A 27,512-nucleotide genomic window follows, 5' to 3' on the forward strand; every position below is an offset into this window, starting at 1 on the left:
TGCGACAATGTTGGGAATTGCCATACGTGATACCTATCTCCATTATAAATACTACCGGCCGTTGGACGGGGTGGGTGCCTTTTTCACCAATATGCAAGCTACCAAAGATTAATTACATCAAATTAAAAATTACAGGGTTTGGTGGATAAAATTTTTAAGGAATATAAACATAACTTTGGCTCAATATGCAATGTCGTTCTTAAGTTTTTAGTTGTTTGATATCGTCGTCGAACTATAACCCAATGCGAAATATCGTCCTTGAACTTCTAGTTTATCTATGCGGTCTCTAAAGTCTTTGAATAGCACATTGATCTAAAATTAATGAACCATTTACTTACTTATCTCAAAATTTCAAAGCATCAAGGGCAATGAGTGCAACCATCACTTAAAATCTCGAAGACACCTTAAATACTTAGATGTTATTTGAAGGCTTCATTTACTTTGCATAAATAAATATGTTCATAAAAAGATGGCTTGTATCGTTTGAAATAGTTACTCAACGAGAAATAATTTTATTATTGATATCATTTTATATTTAAATAATTTCACGGGCAATGAAGATAGCTTTTAAAAGCGATTGTTTATAGTAATATATTTTTTAGAATATTCATTTTTTTCGCGGAAGTTCGCTTAGCAGGCAAGTTCTTTCATCTTAATACAGCGAAAACCGAGAGCAGGGCACGACTCGCATGTTATAATTCGTGATGTCAAATGTCCACCCTGCATGTTGCAGGCAGTGAGCCAAACGAGAGCGAGAGCGATTAGCTCTCAACTCAGTCGCCGAGTCGGCTTTCGCTCCTCCGATCCTCGCCGCATTTCTCTGACAAATTCTCGCTCCCCCGGTTGTTGACAACCCGGATTTTCCCCGGAATTCCTCTCCGGATATCGCGAGGGTTTCGGCGAGGAAAGAGTGCTGGGAGAGTGTCTGCGGGCCCAACCGGCAAGGATTCTGGTACCGAGCTCATTGACGTATCTCGAACTCGCGCCTTCTCTGTAAGCGCACCGTGCCTCTGGCTCTGGGTCTGGACCAAGCTCGTGGGTTTCTTTCCATCGGAGGAGGTGACGACCCTTCGCCGTCTTTCGTGCCTTTTCTCTCGTTACGACTACGTTTTCTTGCCGCTTCAGACCATCTGCCTCGCGTGTTTACACGTGCCGTCCGTCTGTTCTTGCCTCATTGTTTGCTTTTCCTTCGGATATGTGCTTCGCCGTAATTACTTGTGCTGTTTGAACGTTTCGGATAGGCGGTTTCGGCTACATGCAGGTGTCGGGTCCAATGTCCTTCGGTTGTTCCGTCAAATTCTTGTTGTTTCTTTTTCTTTTTGGGGGTTGTTGGGGGGTTGTCTGGAAAGATTTGCGAGGCGTTCCTTTGAACCCTTGTTCATTTACTAAATTTGAACTTCGTACTGTCTCCCTGTTTCTCTGAGCAATTTGTTCGTTGGCTCTCTTTAACTTGTTTTACAGTGCTAATTACAGTCATTGCAGATTGTTTGGACTTGCATAAAGCTGAACTTGTGAAGGTGGATATGACAGCTTTAGACTAGACATTGCAGTGGCTTCGAGCATGATGCGTCCTGGAATGTTTGAGAAAGTCCAGCTTCAGAAGCCCAAATCACTTCTTGAAAGACAAGAATCTGGAGAAGAGAGAAGCTGGAATGCTTTAAGTACTGGTCAAAGTGGAACCAGCGTGTTGGATCAGGTGCAGTCTACTCTGGATGATACAGGCCTTTCTCAAATGTCCACCATCTGTTCAGCGCCACTCTGCCGGCAGTTTTGGAAATCTGGGAGCTACGACAATGGGCATAGTGCCAAAATCTCAGTTCAAAGTATTATGCTCCCAAGTCCTGCTTGTATATTTGAAGTCCTCATTACAATCTCAATTGAACACAGCTGGTGATCGGACATAAGAGTTCCAGTGATTATTGGGACTTAATAAATTGGCCTTGTCAATTGTGCAATTAGCTGATCCTCTTGTCAACGTGTGCTGTAAATTGTAGATTCTATGAATATTAACTGCATCTCTACCTTTTCTTTTACTGCTTGTTTCGCTTAACAGATGGAACCAATTATCTCCATGTCCACCCTATGTTCCTTCATTCAAATGCCACTTCACATAAGTGGGCCTTTGGTGGTAGGTTGATCTGGATGGTTGGGAATTTTCTATTACAGGGATTCTATTTCTTGAATAGAAACCACTTCAAGTCCCTTTTTTCTCCAGTTTGGATTTACCAGCTTATTCTTTTGCAGCTGTAGCCGAGTTGCTTGACAATGCAGTTGATGAGGTGATCTTTTGACCAAAATTTTTGAAGTGTTGTACTATTTTGATTCAGGCACTCTTCTGATGGTGCTTGCTGATTATGAAAATATCATTATATTACCAACTAAAATATAATATTTCTTTTCCTCCGTGAGTGTTGACTACCCTAGAATAGTTGTAGGCTTGTTCTGAAATCCTTTTAAGAAAAATTGTGAGGCAAGGGTGATTTATCACAAGAAGACTTGAATAGTTAGACCTATTTGGATTGGAATATGAACGAAAAGTTGATGCAAGAGTATCTCTTGAACGGTGAATTCCATCTTATTTTCTCATGTATTGATAACAATTAGTAGTCTACTGGCTGGGTTCCACATATTTAAAGTTATCTGATTTTCATATTCATTGTTTGCCTGCAAGGACAGATCCAAAATGGGGCCACATTTGTTGTCGTGGACAAAACCACAAATCCAAGGGATGGAAGCCCAGCATTACTAATACAAGGTCTTCGCCACCTTCAACTTCTTTAATATGCAAATTTAATTGGATGTTATTTTTGAGTTTCTTTCATCATATTGTTTAAATAGGAAACACACCTGATTTATGTCTTCCTAAAAAATGACTCCTTGCAACTAGATGATGGTGGTGGAATGGACCCTGAAGCACTGAGGCGGTGTATGAGTTTTGGATTTTCAGATAAAAAAGAGAAATCAGCTATCGGACAATGTACACCTTTCTGCTCACTTTGTGAAGTACTGTCAAGTTTCTTTTTGCACTCTTCTCATGCTGACATGCAAAACTCATCTTTCAGACGGAAATGGCTTCAAAACCAGCACCATGAGACTTGGTGCAGACGTCGTTGTCTTCAGCTGCCACATGGACGATGGGTTGGCTTCCCTAACATTGTGCTTTGGAAATTAGGCTTGATCTCTAGTTTCAGCAGATGTTATCAAATGTTGGCGGCTTCAGTGAAATTGTACTTCTTTAATTAGGTTTTATCTGAGATGAAATAAGTGTAGAAGAATGGGAAGATTGGGAGCTCGTTTGATTGGATGTTCTCTTTTATTCTCCTGGTTTCTTCTTTAATGCCAAAAGCTAGTGATGCCCTTGTATGAGTAGATGTTTTGATCAATTTTTTGCTTATCTGAAATATTGCTGCCCTCCAAGTTCAGTTTGATCATGTTCAGGAAGTTTCCATAGAAAAATGTGAGTTAAAAAATTGATGTCTTCCTAAAGATTCTGTCTAATCACAGGAACATATATAATCATTACTGAGTATGCTATTACACTTTTGGACCATTACGTAACTAACTTGTCTCAGCATTAGGGTTTTGACTCAGAGCATTGGCCTTTTGTCATACACGTTCTTGATGCAAACAGGGCATGACAGGATTGTGGTTCCAATGGTAATTTGGATGCTTGAATCTATTCCATTGTTGCTTTACATGCACTTATTATGAAGAAATACTGTTGAGAAAGCAATATGTCTTCTATGTTGTTATCTCTATGATTTAATGCTGATGACACGTTGGCTGTCTGACTGGTTAAATGTGACAAACACGGTTATGGGTTTCCTTTGAGTAGTTTTTACTGCGAACATGCCCATTTGCAGGCCAAGTTATTGTTTTAGGATTTTTCCCTGGTGAAAGTGGTCTGATTTTTTAACTATTGGCATTAGGTAAAGCAACTACCAAAGTCTATATAAAGACACAGGCATGTACCCTGGTATTTGAGTAAATGGAGTGAATTCTGATGATACCTCACTTCCTTGCAACTCAACTTTATGGTTGGATAATCCTTTAATGAGAGTACCCTGGTATTTGAGTAAATGGAGTGAATTCTGATGATACCTCACTTCCTTGCAACTCAACTTTATGGTTGGATAATCCTTTAATGAGATATCAAAGCATTTGCTTTTCAGGTTTTTGTTTTGGCATGTTATCTTTCAAAAACCTTTTATACTGGCTTTCATGTGTTCACATTTTATTGGCCTTCTCTTATATGATGGAAGTTTTTCTTTCCGTAGGTTTTAACGCATATCATATTGCTTTCGTATTTCTTGCGTGCTCTTTTTCCCTTATAACTGTCTTGTTTTTGGGGTATATTTTTAGATTTTTATTGTTTTGGGGTTTTGGGTTTTGGGGGGGAGGGGGGTGTCATATGTCTCAATCAAGCATCATTATACGTTCTTGATTTTGACACTGCTGAACTTCTCCTTTCCTGAATGCTTGATTAGCACATCTTTGTTTAACATTCACTTCTAGATCCTGTTGCTTTCAGGTTGACTATAAATTTAATGTGAGCACTCGGACTCTGGAGATGTCTTGTCGCTATGATAGAGAACATTTCATGGCGAATCTCTCCTTGCTGTTGCAGTGGTCTCCATACTCAAATGAAGCGGATCTTGTCCAGCAAGCAAGTTCCTTCTCGTTTTTTTCTCCCCATCTCTTGTAGTTATTTAATTTGTCTTGACAAGTCCTCCATCTGTTATTTACAAATCTATTGCAAGTACAAGTCTTGCATCTTTTATCTTAATTCCTCTTTCTGATTATATTGCTTTATCATCTTCACAGATTTCATATATCAAGTCTCGCTTGTCACGCTTGTTGGCTTGAATATGCTCATAAATTGATGCTGTGAGTTTTGTGATGGGGGCCTAGTGTACATGGGCGTAATGTGAAAGTGATGAATTCTGTTGGCTTTTGTGGAAGTTCAAGAGTATGATTATGCTTGGTGTGCTTATGGATTAGTCTTTTTTTTTTTCCCCTTCTTCTAGTGCAATCCTAATTATCTTACTAATGAGCATCTGCAGTTTTTTCATACGATACTTCGAGGGTTAAGTAGTTCTGGTCTGGTTCATTAGCTTTCTGATTTCAACATGTCATTATGGCAATGTGACAATGTGTGCAATTCTGGAAAAGGTTGCCTGCTACTTGTCAAGTAGCTCTTAATTAACATTGTACAGTTGCTGGCATCTTATTGTGCTCAAAGTCTTAATTAAATGATTCCATCTTTCTTATGGCAGTTTGATGACATCGGATCCCATGGTACCAAAATTATCATTTATAATTTGTGGTTTGATGATGATGGGAAAATGGAGTTAGACTTTGATGCCGATCCACAGGTTTTGAGCTTCCCATGTGTTGTTATTTGTCATGCTATTTGTTCTCATCTTATTCTCCATAAATTGGCTTCTTTTGAATATCTAATTGAAGGACATCCGTATTAGTGGAGATATTAGAAAAGTCGAAACAATTCCTGCCTGGAAATCAGTGAACGAGCAGCATATTGCTAATCGACTCCACTATTCTCTTCGTGTAAGTTGTATTATTATAGTCACAGAAGTTATTTCAAATTTATCTGTTTTGACAATCTTATCTTTGTGGTGCAACAGGTATACTTGTCCATTTTGTACTTGCAAATACCTGAAAGTTTTAAAATAGTGCTCCGTGGTCAGAATGTGGAGCGTCATAATATTGCAGATGATCTCAAGTATATCGAATATATATTATACAGACCTCAAACCGCTGGATTTGTGGAGGTTATTTTGAATATTGCATTTCTTTCTTAGCTACTATCTCTTTTGTTAGCGACGATTATTTAGTTTGACCTAAGACAATTATGTGCTCGATCTTGTTTTGTCCAATTGAATTTTTTAAGGGTTTATTGGTGAGGTGGTGTTTATTTACTTATTTTTCTTAAGGACAACTAATAGCTTCATTAACTAATATCGACCCTAAAGTGACAAATCAGGCCTGATGGTGACAGTGTTAGGGTTACGTAAACTTTGTATTTCTGGATGTTGATAGCTGTCTCCTTCTGGATAAAATGTAATAAATCGTTAAGGTGTATTGGAGTTCTATGATTTTAGAATTTGAGTGAATGGGTGGGTGATTTTTGTTGGGTTGGGGTCATTGCGGAATATTCGTCAGTCAGAACTTTTATTTTACATTGCTACTCTCTCTCTCTCTTTATGGCACGCGTGATCTACAAGGTGCATCTAATGTTGAAGCATGCATTTTTATGGTTGGGTTGTTAGAAAACCAACGCACTTGCCTGATTGGCTTCTCTATATATATGCCGCCTTCATTTAAGAAAACGTGTGCTATAAATACTTAACTTCTGTTCATGGGGTACTCATGCAGGGTGAGGTTGTAACTACCATAGGGTTTTTAAAGGAAGCTCCACATGTGAACATCCACGGGTTTAATGTGTATTACAAGAATCGACTGATACTGGTAACAATTCTTCTCCAGTGCTTCAGCGTTGGGTGTATTATTATCTTTTGATGCTTTATTGTCTAGATAGGCATTTCTGTAGGTTTCTATAGTTTGTGTCACAAGTGGCTAGGTGTATCCGTGATTAGGTATCAAGCAGTTGTTGAAATGTCATTAGCTTCGAGCAGTTGTTGAAATGTCATGCTATTAATTTAATAGGGAGGCAACTGTGGGAAGCCACTGTAAAAGGTAAAAATAGAAGGTGAAACAAATGACAAAGATTGGCAAAATGAGAAATATCAATATTCTTTCTGCTGACTTTATGAATTTCTTTTCAGCCATTTTGGAGGGTCGTGAACTATACATCAAATCTCAGGGGTAGAGGTGTTGTTGGTGAGAACTATCTTTGATCTTTGTTCACCTCGTGTCTCATGATAAAGTGCTGTTGCTTCATCCCAATCCACATTGTTTTTTAAGGTGTTCTGGAAGCAAATTTTATTGAACCGACTCATAACAAGCAAGATTTTGAGAAGACTTCCCTTTTTCAGAAGCTGGAAGTTCGGTTGAAAGAAATGACATGGGAATATTGGTAAGTGGTAAGTACTTGTTATCATGGTGGAATTTGTTGTGCTATAGAACTAGAACTTTCAAGCTTATTTATGCAACATTTTTGTCAGTTCCGATTTGTTTCTTCTTATCTTTCTACATTTGACATTCAGTTTTGCGGTTTCTGTGAGCCGTATATGGCCCTCTGATACTTTATGCTACAATGGGATAATCGCTTTTAGTATGGCTTTCATGTCGAGCTGCCTCGCAATAGTGTCAAGTAGTCTTGCTCACTCTTTACATCTTGAGTTGCCAGCTGTAGCAGTTTCGGTGCCCCCTTTCCTAACCTTCTATTGTTATGTCCATCTAAATAGCTTTACATGCGCTCGTCAATACTTTGATTCCGATGTGTCCCTATTACCTCTATTTAGTTGAATGGTCCCTAAATAAATGCTTCCAAGCTTCGCACCTAAACATAAACAAAAGGTGCCATAGTTCAACAATGTTTACACCATGACGATTCTGCCACATAGGAATTCTCAATTAACTGAGCCTTGCCCACCCCCCTGGCCCCCCCAATTTGTGTTTTCTCAGACAATTGGCTTGATCTTGTTCACTTAACCATATTTAGATGAGTTATTGATGGCTATACCATCATGTGAATTCCCAACTCTTTAGGGAATTTGTTTATCACACAGTTGATGACTTCTCTCAGACCCTGCAGTTGCGACCCTCTTGCACCTCTTTTTGTCATCCCTTCTTCAGTTAGGAGGAATCGTCAAAATCAATTGAGTTATATGTTTAAAGGCTCGTAGATGTTGTGTGGGTCACTTTTGTCATGCCTTCCTCAGTTAGGAAGGAACGTCAAAATCAATCGAGTTATATGTTTGAAGGCTCCTAGATGTTGTGTGGGTCACTTTTGTCATGCCTTCTCGAATGTAACATTTAAAGGTAAAGGCTTGTAGATTTTGTGTGGGTCTGATTCAGACGATCTTCTTATGCCTTCTTCGGTTAGAAGGGAATGTCAAAAACAATTGAGTTATATGTTTAAAGGCTCCTAGATGTTTTGTGGGTTACTTTTGCCGTGCCTTCTCGATTTAACATTTAAAGGTAAAGGCTCGTAGATGTTGTGTGGGTCTGATTCAGACTTGTCTGATCTTCTTGTGCATATATAACTTTTCTTCAGGGACTTTCATTGTGGACTAATTGGGTATCAGGCTAAGAAGAAGGTCCGAGCATCAGTATGCACAAAGAATTCATCACATTTTGTTCCTCATGTTGGTCTTGACAAGCCCGTTCTATCGGGACAGAGTTTACCTTCTTCGACATCTGAAGCATTTGGTGAGGCATTCAGAGATAAGTCTAAGCAAGGTGAACTTTTGAACATGATCTACTGGTAACTTGTAGTAATAATTTTCTAAGCTCATGACTCAATGAATACAGGGTCTGGTATGAAGCGCAAGGCAGTCAAGCTAACAGAAACTGAAAGGGCAAATATGCAGACAACAGGGGAGGGCGGCATTGACGACAATTGGGAGATCGAAGAGATACAGGTCTATCTACAAGTTGTATTTCAAATAGTGGTTGGCTTTGTGCACTGACTTCTTTAATACATGTGTAACAGCCTATCAATATCCTTGACGATCAGTTAAAAGATGAGGAGGCTGCAAAGATGGTACAAGAACACAAGAAGCTGCTTGCAAAGTGAGTGGCTGGCTCACCATTTTTATTTTCAAGTGATTGAATTGTTTAAGAGTAGCTGTAAAAACACCTGGATACGCTGAAGCATAGTGAGTCGGTTTATAGTGTCCATGAGTTCCCTTATTTCCTTCCTAGATTTCGACACCGTTCATCGTATTCCCCTGGTCCGATATACAGATTGCTCTTCCTTTTTCGTCTGATAGAGGGCGATGATTTACCCTTGCCTTATTACGCAAGAGGATTTCATGAAATGCTAAACTTGACAGTTTGTTTATCTTTACTCGGATCATATCCAATTAATAAGCTTCACCTCGGACACTATTGACCCACTAAGTAGGGCCGGGTACATTAGTCCTTCTATGTCAATGCACTGTTCTGTACGTGGACTGTGCACTTAAGCTTCTTGTGATTGCTTTCAGATGCATGGAATATGAGAAGAGCGAGAAGGAGCTTAATGACAAGGTTTTTCAACGTTTCTTGATGCTAATCTCTTCTCATCTTAGTTGATGATATTATGCCCTTCTGAAAAGGTTCCCTGTTTTCGGTGGTGCAGTTGGCTCGGCTCACAAGTGAACTAGGAGAAGCTCAGCTCGAGTATTCGCAACTCTTGGCGGAAGCTCTATCTATGGGCCCACCAATCAAGAACGAAAGCAATGTAAATATGTTGTCTCAGTTGAAAGCTCTTAGGCATATTTGATTGAATTTTTGGTTGTACTTGTAGGTCAATCAAGCTGTCCAGAATTCTCGAGTGCCACGGGTCTGATTGCGGAGAGAGAAACCTCAGCACCCTTGCAGATCTCTTGGGGGACACATCATCGGTTTTCTATCGGATTCTTGGCCAAATGTGACCGAGAATGGCCGAGAAGATCATACTCTTGAAGAAGTACAGATAACAATAGCCAACACTTGAATGATAAGGAAAGCATGCTTCGACTACCCTGGATTTGCCAAAGCGTTCTGCGAGTCTACACCGTGACGAGATGTAGCAGGTAGATTCAAAATCTAGAAAAAAAATTGTCTATAGCTAGATACTCGTTACTTTTAGACTGCGTATGGTGGTCTTGACTTTTTTATAGGATAGGATAAGGCGGATGGCTTATGTACGTCCTTTCTTAATCTTGTACAGTGTTTGGTACATGTTTGGGTATAACATCGTCATAGACATGGTTCCATTTTGCCTAAACATAACTTATTCTCTCTCTACCACAACCTCTGCGCTATTGTCATCAACCCAACATTGCTGTTGCCTTCCGCCCGCCTGTCAAGCTGCTCTTACGTGCCTCACCTCCCTACCCCATCGCCCGTCATTGTCGCATCCCCTATCGTCGCCAATCACCGACCTGTGGCGCCCAATCAGCCGGTATCTCTGTCCCGATCCTCGGAACTGCGGCCCTTGCAGCCTCGCGTGGCCTTATATGGTGTTGTGGTCTTGTCAACCCACGCTTATATGGTGTTGTGGTCTTGGGCAACCTCAGATCTGGGGTTGACAAGACTGTCGGCAAGGGGTCTTCGCACAAATGAGGCGCCGGCAGAGGAGAAGATTAGCAGATTCGCCTAAATGGGAGGAATTTCAAAACACCTCCGTTTTGCTCCATTTTCATCTTTTTTAAATTAATTGTGCAATTAAGTCCAATTTTTCTTACTTAAATAAATTATATAGGTTAGACTTAATTGTATAATTGACTAAGAACCTACCATCATAAGAATCCTTAACATGTAAACAGCGCTCAAAATTTTCATTCTTAAAAGATGAGGCGTCTAACTTTTTGAAATTAGAAAATAGCCCACATTCTACTATATTTAGATTTCCGATCCAACTTCATCTTCTTGAATTATTCTAACTTAATCACTAACTAATAACCATTTTAATTTATTTGCATAGTTTATTCTCTTTTGCTCATCAACGTCATTCAAAATCCTCTTGATATCATTCAACCATGGTTTTTTTAAAAATCAAACAAGGATCGAGAGTACTAAAAATACCAACCAATTTAACCCTTAGAGATTCACTTATCTTGGATAGAAAGCTTTTACTGAACATGGAGCTTGATCCACCTTAAAATCGAGTTATACGGTTTTTAATTAACACTAATTAGGCAAATCAAACATTTAATTGAACAATATTAAGGTGACTGAAACTTCGAGCGAGAAAATCTTACATAAAAAAATCTTGTTTGGATTAAGTACAACACACTAACTTGAATATCTGGATCTTAACTTTTATATTTCTAAAATGGATTAATACCACAAAAAATCTCAAATTGGTATACCTATGATAAATTTACCCAAAACTATTTTTTTTACCACTAAAAACCTTAAACCGGTACATATGTGGCAAATTTATCCTAAACTAATTTTTTTACAATGAAAAATCTCAAACTCGGTATATTTATGACAAATTTATCCTTCATTAAATTGGATTAATACCATGAAAAATCTCAAATTGATACACTTGTGACAAACAGAGGGTAAAAACTTCAAACCAATATACCCGTCAACCGCTTCAGTCATTCAACTCGAGAATTCGACGGTTAGATTAAACGAAAGCTAATTGATGGTAAATTTATCATAGTTGTACCTGTTTAGAGTAAATTTGTCACAACTGTATCGGTTTACGATTTTTTGTGATAAAAAAAATAATTTGGGATAAATTTATCACAGTGTACTGGTTTTGGATTTTTTTTGGTATTAATCCTTCTAAAATTCAAGGGATTTGGAGTAGGTTTAAGTGGTAAGCCTCGAGTTTTGATGATGAATAGTGGTAACCCTTTAAGGGGAGAGCATGATTGGACATCGCTGGTGCCATCTAAACGGTAGGTAGGCGGAGGATGCGATAAATAAGTGTATGAACGAGGAAGCTTGATTCGCAAGCTTATCAAGAACATTAACGAGCTAAAAGTATATATATAAAAAAATAATAATGTCATGCATGATGTCTTCACATGGCCATGAGGTGGGGGGTTCGATGCCCGCATGTGGCAACGGGGGTTTAAAAATGCTAAGCATGCCTCACGCATTGTGATCCTATGTTTAACGTGCCAATGGTGTTTTACATTTGAATTTTTTTTTTAAATTCTATTTTCATATAACATAATAATTTCTGACATAACAAATAGGAGGAAAATTTCAAATGTCACTTAATACCTCGTAATCTTTCTCATAAATAATTTTCATACATTCAAGAAGCTTAATATTTTTGCGTCGCTTCCCCGTCGTAATATTTTATAATAGCATTTCAAGCTAATTAAAAAAAAAACAAATCAAATCAAATCAAACAGCCTAATAACCATTTCTTTTTTTGGGGTAATAAGTATGTTTGGAATATCTTTTACTTTTCATTGCCGAATTGGTAGGCTGTGTTTGATCGTCCAGATTTCTAGTAGAGATAGAATCGTATAGAATAGGATAAGAAATCCTAGGAAATTGTCATATCGTATTTATTGTTTGGTAAACTGCAGATTTAAAGTCGGATCTGTTTTGTAATACCTGGACAAGAGGCGGTTCAAACGAAGCAATGTTTTTACATGCCCAAGTTGCATTAGAAAACTCGAAGTGTTCAACTTTTTTATGCACCATTCTTTCTCAGATTCATTCTGCCATTGAGCATAAGCTGACTCAGAATTGGCCCGTTGAAGCTAATACCCAATATTTTATCAAGCATAGGTAATTTCTGGTGATTGTTGCATTGGACCATCTTTTCTTTTATTTTTTCTGGATTCATTGCGGACAAGCTCTCGTGTATGAAGCAGTGAGGGATATGAATAGAACTTTTCTACTGTATCCAGCCTACTGCTCAGCCAATGCAGAATGAATAATATGTGTAGCCACGACATGAGATGCTATATCATCACAAGAACCGGCGACGATCTTTTGACGGTTGTAATACCATATTGTTTTTTCACACAAATGATCGCGTCTATAACCATACTCGGGGTGTGTTTGATTCGGCTTTTGGAGAAAGCCTTTGAGAAAAGGCAAAGGCCTTTGACCTAAACGGGTTTGCCGAAATGGAAAGACTGTTTGGTAAATTGCAATTGAAAGTTACTTTAAAAAGTAACTTTGGGGAAATCCTGTTTGGTAAACATATATATGAAAAGTAATCAATTTAAGTTTTTTGTTTTACTTGTTTAAAATTGAAATAAAAAACAATGACGGTAACTTTTTTATTTTCATGTTGACGGTAATGCGAAGGGCACATATTAACAAATCAGTTTTTATTTTTTTGGTCAAACTATTAACAAACTAGTTAGAATCTTCCAATTCTTTTTAAAACGCCAAAGACTCTCAATTTTTAAACGACGCGAGAATTGGGCACGGTTGAACACTTCTCAATAACCTATATGGAATTTTAATTAAGTGATGATGTAATAAGCTCTTATAATAAGTATATAATAACAGAAAGTTCGAGTAGAGTCGATTGGGATAAGCACGAATAAATATTGCATATGCAATTCTACCGGAAGCTTCGCGAGTAGTTTACATAAAATGCTATTAAACCAAAAGATAAAAGAAATTGATCAATCTGATGGATAAATTGCAAAATCGCATATCGGGGAGAAAGGTCATAACGACCAACTCTATATATAGATCAAATCCCAAAAGCAAACAATTGATCTTTGTTAAACTAAGTTCAACCCCAAGCCTAGCAGTATGATGAGAAAGCCAGAATGCTAAAGCTGGCGGGAGGCTGCCTTGAGTTGAAGGCCCTTTGAGGATACTTGGAAATGCTAGCATTCTCCAAATGGATTTTCCAATAATACTTACCAAACACACTTATTTTTGCCTAAGCCCCTTTAGAGGTCCAAAGAGCCTTGCAAATGTGGTTCCCAAACACAGCCTCAGTTATTGTCCCCAGTAGCAATACAAACCCCAATAACCTTAAACCCTCAAGAACAAGAAAGCACCTCTACAGCGTTGTAAAGTCTCGGTTAGAACAAAGGATTGTTAATCTTCCTCCACAAATTTTCTTCCCGGCTCAATGTCCTAATCTTTCTGTAAGGGGCCTCTAAATCATCAGTAAAAGAGTGGATCAGCATTAACAGCAAAAGAATATCTACGCAAACGTTAGTTCCTAGTAAGCCATAAACAGTCGATGGTGCACGGAGGCCAAAAACAGATGGTTCCTGTCCTCGTCGGCAGAATTGCAGCGAGTCGGCTATGGAGGAAAGACAGTTCGATGATCAAGCTTACCGCAGTCGGAGGAGTCCGACGACAGATTGAGGGCGATCGTTGACCGAGGGAGCACAAGGTTCTCGTAGCTTTGATGTGAGGGGGCTGCGTGAAGGAATGATAAGGAAAAGGAGAGCGAAGGGTTTTCGGAGAAACAACCGGGAAATCCTATCGGGCTTATCTCACTCTCTCTCTGCTAGGATTTCTTTTTTTTTTACTTGGGTTATATCCCATCTATATCCGACTTTATCCTATTTTTGACAACTATTAAACATAAGATATGATAAAATATATCATATCCCGACTTTTATCCGGATGGCCAAACGCAGCCGTAATGTGCATAGGCTCTATTTGATTCAGCATTGGGAATGAACATTGGAGTTCTAAATCCTTTTGACCAAATGTAAATGGTGTTTGGTTCATTTTTTTGCTCACTTTGAGGAGATGCAATTGCATATCAAATGATCTCCAAAGTCCTTTAGCCCAAAGTACCTAGGTACTTTGGTCTAAAGAACTTTTGCAAAATGTAACTAATTTTTTTTTTTTTTAAATTTGTCACCTTAGCTTGTCGCCACCCATCACCACCGCCGCCGCCCACCGCCACTAGCCACCCGCCATTGCTCACCAACTGCCGCCCGCCGTCCGCCGTCGATCGCCATCCATAACCGCCGATAGTTGCATGCCTTCCGACGTCACCGATTGCCGACGACCGCCGAGCACAACAGAGCGCCACATCCAATTGCCAATGACCGCCACCGCCCACCCGCTGCCACCACCGACCGCCACCGCCCCCCACCGATCACCGCCGCTTGTCGACCGTCGCCGCCGTCACTGGCCGATCATCTTTGCCGTCACTAGCCGACCGTCGCTTGCCGCCACTCGTCGACCGTTGCCCGTCGCCATCGCCGCCTCCCACCACCGCCGACCGCCTCTTTTTCTTCAAAATGTAAAAATTCTTTACAAAGTTCATTTTTCACAAAACAACATTTACATCAAAGTTGTTTTTCAATGTATTTTTAAAATACACTTTACCAAACACTACTTATATTTTGGAAAAGGCTTTTAGTTCAAAGGTATTTGTATTTTTTCAAAGTCCATTGGCCAAATGTTGAACCAAATAGACAAAAAAAAAAATACTTGAAATATTTCCAAATATGTATATTGATATGTAAATTCTAACCAAAAAATATTGATATGTAAAGGAAGTTTATGGGCCTGTTTGATTTAACATTTGGGCAAGAGATTTTGATAAAATGCAAATACCTTTGGCTAAAGGTCTTTTTTCAAAATGCAAGTAGTGTTTGGTAAAGATATATTTTAAAAATACATTGAAAAAAAATTTTGACGTAAATGATGTTTGGTGAAAAATGAATTTCGTAAAATATTTTTACTTTTAAAAAAAAAAAAAGCGGCTATTGGTAGTGGTGCGAGTCGTTGGTTGGCGGCGCGGCGGCGATGACCGTGGGGGATGGTTGGCGGCGATCGGTGGTGGGTGGTGGGCGGTGGTGGATGGCGGCGGGCGACGGCCAGCGAGCGAGGGGTGGCGGTTAGCGGTTGTTGGGGAGGGAGGGTGACGGAGGTCGGTGGCCTGTGGGCGGTGGGCGGCTACGGCGGCGATGGGTGGCGACAAGCTAAAGTGGTATTTTGGGCTAAATGACTTTGAAGAGTATTTGAAATGCAATTATACCTATTTAAAGTATGCTAAAAAATGAATCAAATATCATTTATATTTGGCCAACGACATTAAATCCCTAACACTCATTCCCAATGTCTATACAATGAACAGGGAAAACTAACAACCATACGGCACAAAAATTCTGTCCAATGACGACAGTCGAAGTAAACACGCAGGTGGTGAACCGAGGAGCGATCTACTTCAACTCAGACACCGAGCCGGCTTTCGTTTCTTCGATCCTCGCCGCATTTCCCTGACGAATTTTCGCTCCGGTTGTCGTTGCAGCGGAACCTTCCCGTATTTTCTCCGGCCAGTGCTAGGGTTCCGGCGAGGGAGAGAATAGAAAGTGTGCGGACAGCCAACAAGAGTTCAGGTTCCAAACTCGTTGAGGTTTCATGAACTCGCGCCTTCTGAATGCTCGCTGAATCGTGGGTAGGTCTTGCATTTTCCTTTTAAGCCCATCGTGCCTCTGAACCAAGCCCGTGGAGTCTTTTCCATCGGAGGAGTTAACGACCCTTCATCGTCTTTGGAGCTTTTCTCTCGCTACAACTTCGTTTTTTTGCCGCTTCAGAGCGTGTGCTTCTCGTAATTACTTGTGCTGTTACTTGATCTCCTAGTGCTGCCATTGTTTGCTTTTGCTTCGAGTATGTGCTTCGCGTGATTACTTGTGCCGTTCGAATTTTCTTGACTTCCTGGTCCCTCTATTGTTTGCTTTTGCTTCGAAGGGGTATGCGGTTTCAGCCACATGCAGGTGGCGTGTCCAACGTACTTCGATGGTTCCATCAAATTCTTGCTGTTTTTTTCTCTTTTGGGGGTTGTTCGGAAAGAGTTCGATAGTTTTAGACTCGAGTTGTCTTATGTTAGCCAAGCTCTGGCTTTGAAGAAATACGGAGAGCACAATTGAATCGCTATGGCTGGTTTGTGTTCTGTTTATGATACGTGAGGACTGAAGGAACTCACGGGGCGGAGGGTCGACATTCTCATGTTTGGCTTACCTGCAAACCAGAGATGTGGACATTATCCAGATAGTTGGTAGTCGATTTAACAGGAAACATATCATATCCAATGTCCTAACAATTTGTTTTGACAATATCTGGTTAATTTAGGAACTAACAAGAGTTGGTCTCTACTGGTTGCCAAATCAATTGGAAGGCATCCCTGTAATTGAGCATGTTACCAAAATGTCAAGCAGATGCGGTAGATTAAATTGCAAAATCAACAGAGCACTTAAATGAACAAGATTAATGAAAGAAGAAGAAAAACATCATGGGCACGGTTTCCGTGGACATGAATTTCACTATCCGCAAATTTTTGAACATTTTGAGTAGCAACTGTATGAGTGAAAAAGTTGTCCTTAGCATGACAAGCAGCATATTGTTTTGTGAAACACTTGCTTCATCACCTCAGTCCTATCTGGTTTGTGACCTTTACTAAATTTGTACTTTGTACTGTCTTCCTGCTTCTCTGAGCAATTTGTTCGTTAATTCTCTGTAACTTCTTGACAGTGCGACATACAGGCATTGTAGATTGCTTGGACTTGCGGAAAGCTGAACTGGTGAAGGTGGATATGACAGCTTTAGACTAACATTGGGGTGGCTTTGAACATGATGCCTTCTGAAGTGTTTCAAAAAGTCCAGCTTCAGAAGCCCAAATCACTTCTTGAAGGACAGGAATCTGGAGGAGAGAAAAGTTCAAATGCTTTAAGTACTGGTCACAGTGGAACCAGCATATTGGATCAGGCGCAATCTATTCTGGATGATACAGGCTTTTCTTCAATGTCCACCATCTGTCCAGCACCACTGTGCCGGCAGTTTTGGAAGTCTGGGAGCTATGACAATGGGGATAGTACCAAAATCTCAATTCAAAGTATTATACCCCTAAGTCCTACTTGTATATTTTAGTTCCTCATTATGATCTCAAATTGCCTTGGCTGGTGGCTAGACATAAGAGTTCCAGTGATTATCGGGATTATACATTGGCCTTCTCAATTGTGCAATCAACTGATCCTCCTGTTAACTGTGCGCTGTAAACTGTAGATGCTATGTATATTAACCGCATTTCTGACATTTTCTTTTGCTGCTTGTTCCGCATAACAGATGGAAGAAATTATCTCCATGTCCACCCTATGTTCCTTCATTCAAATGCCACTTCGCATAAGTGGGCTTTTGGTGGTAGGTTGACCTGGATGGTTGTGAATTTTTGACAGAAACCACATTTAAGTCCTGTTCCAGTTTGAATTTACCAGCTTCTTTTTTGGCAGCCATAGCAGAGTTGCTTGACAATGCAGTTGATGAGGTGATCTTCTAACCGAAAGTTTTCAAGTATTCTACTATTTTGTTTCAGGTGCTCCTTTGATGGTGATTGCTGATTTTGAAGATATCATTAGTATTATTCCTGCACAAGTGTTGACCATCCTATAATAGTTGTAGGCTTCCTCTGAAATACTTTAAGAGAATTTTTAAGGTGAGGATGATGTATAGCAAGAAGACTTGAATAGTTAGACCTACTTGGATTGTAATATGATGGAAGAAATCGATGCAAGAGTAACTCACAAGCTGTGAATTTTATCTCAAATTCTTATTTTCTGATTCTGGATTTGTATTTTAACATTTAGTAGTATTCAACTAGGCTTTCCCTCTGTAGAAAACTTCTTCCAAATTTCATACCAAATTTATTCCTCTATCTACATTTAAAGTTGTGTGATCTATTTTTCACATACACTGTTTGCCCACAAGGACAGATCCAAAATGGGGCCACGTTTGTTAACATCGACAAAACCTTAAATCCAAGGGATGGAAGCCCGGCATTGCTAATCCAAGGTCTTTTCCACCTTCAACTTGTTTTATGTGAAAATCTAATTTTTATGTTATTTTGGAATCTCTCTCATCAAATTGTTTAAAAAGTAAATGCACCTGATTCATGTCTTCCTTAAATCTGACTCGTTGCAACTAGATGATGGTGGTGGAATGGATCCTGAAGCACTGAGGCGGTGTATGAGTTTTGGATTTTCAGATAAAAAAGAGAAATCAGCCATCGGACAATGTACACCTTCTGTGCTCACATTGTGAAGTACTAAGTTTAGTTTGGCGCTCTTATTAACGCATCTCATCTTTCAGATGGAAATGGCTTTAAAACTAGCACCATGAGACTTGGTGCAGACGTCATTGTCTTCAGCAGCCACATGGAGAACAGGTTGGCTTCCATAAAATTGTTGTTTGGAAATTTAGGCTTGATCTCTAATTTTAGCAGATATTGTAAAATGTTGGTGGCTTCAGTAAAAGTTGTACTTCTTTAATTAGGTTTCATGCGAGATGGAGTAAGTGTAGAATAATAGAAGGATCATGGGATAATTCGATTGGATCTTCTCTTTTACAGTTTACGCTCCTGGTTTTATTTTTAATGCCAAAAGCTAGTCATGATTGCATGTGTACAAGTAGATGTTTGATGAATTTTGTGATTATTCGAAAGATAGATCCCTCCTTCCCTATGAAGTTCAGTTAGATCATGTTCAGGAAGTTTTCTAAGAATAAAGTTCCACTTAAAAAAGTTGATGCCTTCCTAAAGATTCTGTCTAATCACCAGCAACATATATAATCATTTCAGAGGATGCTATTACACTTTTGAACTATTCGCTAACTAATTTGTCTCGTTGTCAGGGTGTTGACTCGGAGCATTGGCCTTTTGTCATATACATTCCTTATGCAAACAGGACACGACAGGATTGTGGTGCCAATGGTAATTTTGGATGCTTCAATCTATTCCATTGTTGCTTTTTTTCTTTTTTTGGGTCGCCATTCCATTGTTGCTTTACATACACTTTTTTATAAAAAACAACTGTTGCGAAAGCAATGTGTTTTTAATGTTGATATCTCTGGGATTAATGCTTATTACACGTAGGCTTTCTAACTGGTTAAATGTGATGTACACAATTGTCGGTTTTGTTTGAGCAGTTTTTACCATGAACATGCGCGTTTTGTCGGCAAACTTGTTGTTTTAGGATTTTACCTTGGTGACAGTGGTCTGATAATGTAACTTTTGCCATTACGTAAAGCAATCTTCTAAGCCTATATATAGGCATGGACAGGTATCACTGTATTTGATTAAAGGGAAAATTTCAAATAAGAGCCCAAAGTGTCTTCATTTTCTCAAATAAGGGCTCAAAATGGATATTATTTCAAAAAAGGGCCCAAAATGCCCTCTTTGTTTCAAAGAAGGGCCTGGCCGGAAGGCAGTTTCATCCTTTACTATTTTTTGCAATTTTTTCCTTTTTTTTTTTTCTGTTTTCCTTTCCTTTCTTTTTTTCTTTTTCCTCTCCCCTCCCCTCTCCTCCCCTCCCCCAGCCATCGCCCACCTCGGGTGATGGCCGCCCTTGCTGGTGTTTGGCGGGCGACCTTCGCCTGAGTTTAAGATGACATGCAGTCGGCTAGCACGGTGACGACTCACGGATGCACACGGCGGTGCTATCTCGCAACTGTGCTTGCAGGACTTCACTGCCGGGGTTGGTTGTGCTTACGGTGAAGCACTTAGTGAAAACTCTAGCAATGCGTCGTTGGATACTCTATGAATAAAGAATATCCAAGGCTTTATGGACTCTCGGTCAGATTTGTCTCCATCTTTGACCGAGCCATTATGATCCCCCACTGCTTGGACTCTTGCCTTTTAACCGGAGACGTAATGGGATGGGCCGCGACTGAACTGATCTCGGTGTACTGGGACTATCAGAACTGCATTTTGCTTGGTAAGTCGTGGCGGCAACCGATGGTGCTGGGCTCAGCTTTTCGGACGGTGGCGGTGGTGCTCGACTCGTGGGTCTTGGGTGAGGACAACATTAGCGAGGCTGGTTTGGTTCGGTCAGCTGGGCGAACAACCAACAACGATACTTGGCCAGGGAACCTACAAAAATATAGCGAACTGAGTGGGACAGGGAGCTCGGTCACGGTGGTGCAGCGACAGTGCTAGTCTCAGGAGGCGCCTCAGTATCGTCCCGGCTGGCTGCTTCGTCTGGTCGTGATGGAGCTAGAAGCAAGACATGAGGTAGGAGCATTGGTCGTCAGCAGCGACTCCACTGCCGGGGAGCAGCGACTCCACCGCTTGGATCAGAGAACAAGGCCGGCAGCTCGTAGAGTAGTGTCTGGTTTGTCACGGGTTTGCTGTGATCGTTGCAGCTGGTGTGGCCGGAAACCGTTGAAGGGAAACCTGGAACAGCAAACTGTTGTCGTGAAAGTGCTTGCTTGGACTCACAGACCTCAACTGATTGTCAAGGAGGGCTCAAGACCGAACAGAGCAGCAAGCAGGTTGCTGGGACTAGAGATGGCAGCTTCCTTGAATGATCGACAGTCGTCATTGACGCTAGCCGATGCTCGCACCGAATCGACAGTCGTGGCTGGGGAGGGGAGGGGAGAGGAAAAAGAAAAATAAAAAAAGAAAAGGAAAATAAAAAAAGAAAAAGGAAAAATTGCAAAAAATAGTAAATGACGAAAATGCCTTTCGGCCAGGCCCGTTTTTGAGACAAGGAGGGCACTTTAGGCCCTTATTTGAAATAATGTCAACTTCGAGCCCTTATTTGAGAAAATGAATGCATTTGGGACCCTTATTTGAAATTTTATTAAATGAAGTGAGACAAGATTATACCTCACCTCCGTACAACTCAACTTTATGGTTGGCTAATCCTTTAATGAGATATCAGAACCTTTGCTTTTGAGGTTTTTGTGTTGGCATGTTATCTTTTAAAAGCCTCTTATACAAGCTTTCATATTCACATCTTATTGGCTTTCCCTAATCTGGTGAAAGTTTTCTGTTCTGTATGTTTTAATGCGGATAATAGTGGTTCTTTTATTTCTCAGTGCTCTTTTTCCCTTCCAACTTCTGTCATTCAGCTGTTTCAGTCATTTTCGGGGTACTTTTAATTTCTTGGGGTTTTGGTTTTTTTTTGGGTTGGGGTTGGTTGGGGGTTTGGATAATGTCATACGTCCCAATCAAGCATCATTATTTGATTTTGATTTTGACACTGCTGGACTGCCCCTCTCCTGAATGCTTGATTAGCACATCTCTGTTTAACATTCACTTCTAGAGCCTATTGCTTTCAGGTTGACTATGAGTTCAATGCAAGCTCCAAGACTCTGGAGATGTCTCGTCGCTATGATAAAGAACATTTCATGGCAAATCTTTCCTTGTTGTTGCGGTGGTCTCCATACTCAAATGAAGCAGATCTTGTCAAGCAAGCAAGTTCCTTCTCATTATCTTCCCCCTCCCAACTCTGCTTGTTATTTATTTTCTCTTGATGAATTCTAACCCATCGATTGTAAGTACAAGTCTTGCATCTGTTATCTTACTTTTTCTCTCTTATTATTTTTCTTTATCATCTTCCCAGATTTGATTTATCAAAGTCCTGATTGTCACACTTGTTGGCTTGAATATTCTGTTAAAGGGATAAAGACATCACTAGTGCCATAACTTTCGTAGCCATAACCTTTTTTTTTCACTTGAGTGCCATGGTTTCTAAAATACTTTCATTTAAATGCAACAACTTTATCTTTTACTTGAGTATCATAACTTTTAAAAAATGTATACCCAAGTGTTGGAAATCTGATGTGGCATGGCTAATGAACGTTTTTTTAAAAGTTATGGTACTCGAGTGATCGATTGAAAAGTTATATGGCACTTAAGTGATCCGGAAAAAAAAATTATGGCACTTATGTGAGCTTCATACGAAAGTTATAGCACTTCCGTTGTCATTTTCCCTCTGATAATATCCTGTGAGTGTTGCGTTGGGGGTCTGGTATACATGTGCGTAATGTGAAAGCAACGAATCCTGTTGACTTTGTGGAAGATCAAGATTATGATTGTACTTGCTGTGCTTATGGATTAGTAACTTTCATTTCCTTCTTTTAGTGCAGTCCTTATTATTTTACTAATGAGCATCTGCAGTTTTTTCATATGATACATTGATGGTTAAGTAGCTCTAGTCTGGTTCATTAGCTTTCTGATTTGAACACTTCATCATGACTATTGCGACAAGTGCAATTCTGGAAAGGGTTAGCTGCTACTTGTCAAGTAGTCTGCTGACCTGGCTCTTGGGATTTAAGAGAGAAGTTGCTGGAGACATTCTTTTTCCTGATAATTCATGTGTAGCTCTTAAGTGACATTGTATAGTTGCTGGAATCATAGTTTGTTCAAGTCTAAAATAAGTCATTCCATTCTTTTTAATGGCAGTTTGATGGCATTGGATCTCATGGTACCAAAATCATCATTTATAATTTGTGGTTCACTGACGATGGGAAAATGGAGTTAGACTTTGAAGCCGATCCCCAGGTTTTAAGCTTCTATCCGTTGTTCTTCCTCATGCTATTCATTTTCATCTTATTCTCCATAAATTGACATCTTTTGAACTTTTAATTGAAGGACATCCGTATTAGTGGAGATATTAGGAAAGTCGATACAGTTCCTGCCTGGAAATCAGTAAATGAGCAGCACATCGCTCATCAACTCCATTATTCTCTTCGTGTAAGTTGTGTTATTATAATCGCAGACATAAAATAAGTTTCAATTCATCTGTTTTGAAAAGTCTTATCTTTGTGGTGCATCAGGTATACCTGTCCATTTTGTACTTGCGAATACCTGAAAGTTTTAAAATAGTTCTCCGTGGTCAGAATGTGAAGCACCATAATATTGCAGATGACCTCAAATATATCCAATACATATTATACAAACCTCAAACCGCTGGATCTGTGGAGGTTCGTTCGAATATTGATGTTTCTTTTTTATTGTACTGTCCCAGTTGTTAGTGACGATTATTTAGTTTGACCTAGCGCAATCATATACTTGATTTTGTCTTGTCAAGTTGGATTTTTTCATATCTTTATTGTTGTGGTTGTGTTTATTTTTTCAATGACAATTAAGGGCTTCATCAAGTAATATCAACCAACTCAAACAGAGCCTAAAGTGACGAATCAGGCTTGGTGGCGATGGTGATAGAATTATGTTAAATTTATGTTTATTGATGTTCATTGCTGACTTCTCCTGGATAAAATGCTATAAATCCCTGAAGGTGTACCTGAGTTCTATGATTTTACCCCCGTGATATAAGGGGATTATAATACCGACAGTATAGGGGATTATAATACCGACACCAGTAATTGGGAGTACGTCAACATAATGGAATAATCATAAATCGAAACTTTATTTGGCACTGAGAATTTATGTGGGTGGGTGGGTTGTTTTGCAGGGGGTTTCGTGTGAGGCGCGTGAAACAACATGGTAGAATATTTATCTGTCGAAACTTTTTTTCTTTTTTTTGCATTGAGAATCTCTCTCTCTCTCGCGCGCGCGTGCGCGCTTGAGTTGCGTCTAATAATGTTGAAGGATGTATTTACACTTGGATTGTTAGAAAATATGGACATGCTTGTCTGATTGGTGTCTCTTTATATGTGCTGCCTTAAAGTACAAATTGTGCTACGAGTACCTAATTTCTGTTCATGGGGTACTCATGCAGGGTAAGGTTGTAACTACCATAGGGTTTTTAAAAGACGCTCCGCAGGTGAACATCCACGGGTTCAATGTGTATTACAAGAATCGACTGATACTGGTAACAAAATCTTCTCTGATACTTTCAGCATTGGGAGTCTATTATTATCTTTTGATGCTTTATTGTCTAGATATGGATATCTGTAATATATAGTTTGATTTCATAAGTGGCTAGATGGTTCCATTTGTCGTTAGAGTATCAAGCAGTTGTTGAAAATGTCATTAGTTTCAAGTAGTCATTGACATGTCAATTGTTTAATGAGGTGGCAACTGCGGGAAGCCACTCTAAACAGTAAAAGATAGAAATTGAAACAAACTATTAACTGTTGGCAAAATGAATACTATCAACATTCTTTCTTCTGACTTTGTGAACTTGTATTCTCCTTTCAGCCATTTTGGAGGGTTGTGACCTATTCAGATAGCAGGGGTAGAGGTGTTGTTGGTGAGAAGCATCTTCGATCTTTTTTCACTGTGTGTTTTTTGATAAAGTGCCCTTCCTTCATCCTAATCCACATTGTTTTCGAAGGTGTTCTGGAAGCAAATTTTATTGAACCAACTCATAACAAGCAAGACTTTGAGAGAACTTCCCTTTTTCAGAAGCTGGAAGTTCGGTTGAAAGAAATGACATGGGAATACTGGTAGGCTACTTGTTATCCTGGTCACTTACTCTAATGGAAGTTGTGCTATAGAATTGGAACTTTCCATTTTATTTATGCAACATGTTGTCATTTCTGCTTGTTTTTTTTTTTTTTCATCTTTCTTTGATTGACATTCAGTGTTTTGGTTCCTGTGAGCGATATATGTCCCTTTGCTACTTTATGCCACAATTGGAGAATTGCTTAAAGAATGTCTTTCCTGACAACCTACCTCCCAAATAGGCTCAAGCAGTCTTTCTTTCTGTTTACACCTTGAGTTGCCAGCTATAGCAGTTTTGGTGCCCCTTTCCCAACCCTTTATATCTATGTCCATCTAAGTAGCTTTACATGCGCTCTTCAATACTTTGAAAATGATGTGTATCTATTACCTCTATTTAGTTGAGTGGTCCCTAAATGAATGTTTCTGAGCTTCACGCCTACACATAAACTACAGTTGCCATAGTGCAACAAAGTTTCAACCATGACAAGTTCTGCCTAATAGGAGTTATCACTTAACTAAGTGCTCGTCTCCCCATGTGCTCATTTATGTTTTCACGAAAATTTGGCTTGATCTTCTTCACTTAACCCTATTTAGATGAGCTTATCAATGCCTATCATCATGGGGATTCCTGACTCTTTCGAGATTTTGTTAGTCACATTTGATGACCTTCCTCAGACTCGGTATTGAGCAATCCTCTTGCATCATGACATCTTTTTGTCATCACTTCTTCAGTTAGGAGGGAACCTCCAAATCAGTTATGCTTTAAGGCTGGTAGATTTTGTGTGGGTCATCTTTTTGCTATCCCTTCTCCAATTGACCGTTTAAAGGTAAAGGCTCGGAGATGTTATGTGGTCTGATTAGGACTTGTCTGATCTTCTTGTGCATATCTAACTTCTTCAGGGACTATCATTGTGGACTGATTGGGTATCAGGTTAAGAAGAAGGTTCGAGCATCAGTATTTGCAGAGAATTCACCTCGTTCTGTTCCTCATGGTGGTCTTGAAAAGCCTGTTCTATTGGGACAGAATTTACCTTCTAGGACTAGCATATCTGAAGCGTTTGGTGAGGTACTCAGAGATAACTCTAAGCAAGGTAAACTTTTGAAGATGAGCTACTGGCAACTTGTAGTCATAATTTTCTAAAGCACAGGACTCCATGAATAAAGGGTCTGGTTTGAAGCGCAAGGCTGTCGAGCTAACAGAAACCGAAAGGGCAAATATGCAGACAATGGGAGGGGCTGGCATTGATGCTGATTGGGAGGTTGAAGAGATACAGGTCTATCTAGAATTTTTATTTCAAATAGTGGTTGGCTTTGTGCACTAACTTATTTAAAACATGTGTCACAGCCTATCAATATCCCTGGAAACCAGTTAAAAGACGATGAGGCTGCAAACATGGTGCAAGAACACAAGAAGCTACTTGCAAAGTGAGTGGCTGCCCTATGGTTTTGATTTTCAAGTGATTGTCATGTGTAAGAAACGATGTAGCTGTAAGAACATCTGGATACGCTAAAGCATCATTAGTTGGTTTTTAGTATCCATGAGTTTTCCTTGCTAGGTTTCAACATTGTCCATAGTACTTCCCTGCACCAATATACATTGCTCTTCCTTTTTCCTCTGATAGAGGGTGATGGTTACCCTTGCCTTATTGCACAATAAGATATGTTCCTGAAATGCTAAAGTTGGCATTATATCTGTCGTTACTTTGATCATACATGATAAAGAAGCTTATTCTCAGTATTTACCCACGAAATAGGGCTTAGTAAATTAATCCTTTTACGTCAATGTGCTCTGTTCTGTACATGGACCGTGCACTAGACATTTATAAGCTTCTTGTGATTGCTTCCAGATGTTCGGAGTATGAGAAAAGCGAGAAGGAACTACGCGACAAGGTTTTGGAATGTTATTTGATGCTAATATCTTGTCATCTCGGTTGATGATATGATGCCCTTCTGAAAGGATTCCCTGTTTTCGAATGGTGCAGTTGGCTTGGCTTAGAAGTGAATTAGGAGAAGCTCAGCTCGAGTATTCTCGACTCTTGGCCGAAGTACTCTCCCTCAGCTCAATCAAGAAAGAAAATAATGCAAGCATGTCGTCTCAGTGAAAAGCTCTTCGGCTATCCAGAATTCTCTAGTGCCATGGGCCTGATCGCCGGGAGAGAAACCTCATCACCCTCGCAGATCTTTTCGGGTACCTCATCAGTTTCCAACAGCGGTTTTCATCTGGAAAAGTTGTCATTTTGGCTAAATGCGACCAAGAAGATTATCCTCTCGTCAAAGGGAATGTTCTTTACCTGAAGTTTGTTCATTTTTTTGTAACCTGAAGTAGATGTGTACTTTCTGTAACTGTAGGGTGTATGTTATGATGCATCTAAATTTAGCTCAGTCCTTTTTCATTGTAAATCACTTTTGTCTTTTCAATAATTTTGTACGTGATATCTGCAATTTATTATCAATTTGAATGCGGAAGTAAAATAAACACCATGAGGGGCTTGGTGATGGCGAGTTGAGCAAGACCATCCGATCATGTTAAAGTTAGAAAGAATGAATTCTTGCTCAAGTTAATCTTTTCTTCATCGTTTTCCTATTTTGTTTATCCGTTTGCCAATCACTAATGCATCTTTTGTGAAAAAAAAAAATGGAAATACATCTATTTATCTATTCAATGTACCGAAAGAGATTTTTGAAGGACATACTATGGATGTCACTTCGTCCCTCGTTTCTTCTTCTTTTGTTTTTGTTTTTTTAATCTTTCCCTTTTAACCTTCATTTCACTGAATTTACATCGACTTTCACA

General features: G+C 39.6%; 3 protein-coding genes across 12 annotated transcripts in view; 2 read left to right on the top strand and 1 right to left on the bottom strand.

The window, feature by feature from the left end:
• Nucleotides 1-672: 672 nt before the first annotated feature.
• LOC115741484 (protein MICRORCHIDIA 6-like) lies at nucleotides 673-9,898 on the top strand. Of its 6 annotated transcripts, none has more exons than XM_048280479.1 (21): nucleotides 673-1,059; nucleotides 1,462-1,823; nucleotides 2,054-2,128; nucleotides 2,245-2,279; nucleotides 2,677-2,755; nucleotides 2,888-2,977; nucleotides 3,063-3,138; nucleotides 3,579-3,657; nucleotides 4,532-4,666; nucleotides 5,277-5,375; nucleotides 5,467-5,568; nucleotides 5,646-5,792; nucleotides 6,397-6,489; nucleotides 6,807-6,861; nucleotides 6,946-7,057; nucleotides 8,201-8,385; nucleotides 8,458-8,567; nucleotides 8,639-8,718; nucleotides 9,135-9,177; nucleotides 9,269-9,370; nucleotides 9,437-9,898. In XM_048280479.1, exons 2-21 carry the CDS (start codon nucleotides 1,562-1,564, stop codon nucleotides 9,476-9,478), a joined length of 2,001 nt encoding a protein of 666 aa, XP_048136436.1. In that variant the 5' UTR covers nucleotides 673-1,059; nucleotides 1,462-1,561; the 3' UTR covers nucleotides 9,479-9,898. The 6 variants fall into 6 exon arrangements, with proteins under 6 accessions (XP_048136436.1, XP_048136438.1, XP_048136437.1 ...); XM_048280481.1 differs by having other exon boundaries at nucleotides 1,474-1,823; nucleotides 8,201-8,355; XM_048280480.1 differs by having other exon boundaries at nucleotides 1,531-1,823.
• Nucleotides 1,043-27,153, top strand: LOC115741485 (protein MICRORCHIDIA 6-like). 5 transcript variants are annotated; one of them, XM_048280483.1, is made up of 20 exons: nucleotides 1,043-1,059; nucleotides 17,065-17,425; nucleotides 17,656-17,730; nucleotides 17,820-17,854; nucleotides 18,300-18,378; nucleotides 18,512-18,601; nucleotides 18,676-18,751; nucleotides 19,216-19,294; nucleotides 21,646-21,780; nucleotides 22,772-22,870; nucleotides 22,961-23,062; nucleotides 23,146-23,292; nucleotides 24,051-24,143; nucleotides 24,473-24,524; nucleotides 24,609-24,720; nucleotides 25,619-25,809; nucleotides 25,883-25,992; nucleotides 26,064-26,143; nucleotides 26,566-26,608; nucleotides 26,701-27,153. In XM_048280483.1, the coding sequence occupies exons 2-20, from the start codon at nucleotides 17,164-17,166 to the stop codon at nucleotides 26,818-26,820; spliced, it is 1,980 nt and encodes a 659-aa protein (XP_048136440.1). In that variant the 5' UTR covers nucleotides 1,043-1,059; nucleotides 17,065-17,163; the 3' UTR covers nucleotides 26,821-27,153. The 5 variants fall into 5 exon arrangements, with proteins under 5 accessions (XP_048136440.1, XP_048136441.1, XP_030531277.2 ...); XM_048280484.1 differs by having other exon boundaries at nucleotides 1,045-1,059; nucleotides 17,077-17,425; XM_030675417.2 differs by lacking the exon at nucleotides 1,043-1,059 and adding an exon at nucleotides 15,708-16,065.
• LOC115741613 overlaps nucleotides 10,878-27,512 on the bottom strand; it is a 34,713-nt gene continuing 18,078 nt past the window's right edge. The window contains exons 6-7 of the mRNA XM_048280487.1: nucleotides 13,429-13,434; nucleotides 10,878-10,887 (exon numbers count right to left, since the gene is read on the bottom strand). The gene's annotated coding sequence lies outside the window, so the exon portion shown is untranslated. The remainder of the gene's footprint in view (nucleotides 10,888-13,428; nucleotides 13,435-27,512) is intronic.

This window comes from Rhodamnia argentea, chromosome 6 (genome assembly GCF_020921035.1).
Source record: "Rhodamnia argentea isolate NSW1041297 chromosome 6, ASM2092103v1, whole genome shotgun sequence".
In the NCBI taxonomy this organism is placed as follows: Eukaryota; Viridiplantae; Streptophyta; class Magnoliopsida; order Myrtales; family Myrtaceae; genus Rhodamnia; species Rhodamnia argentea.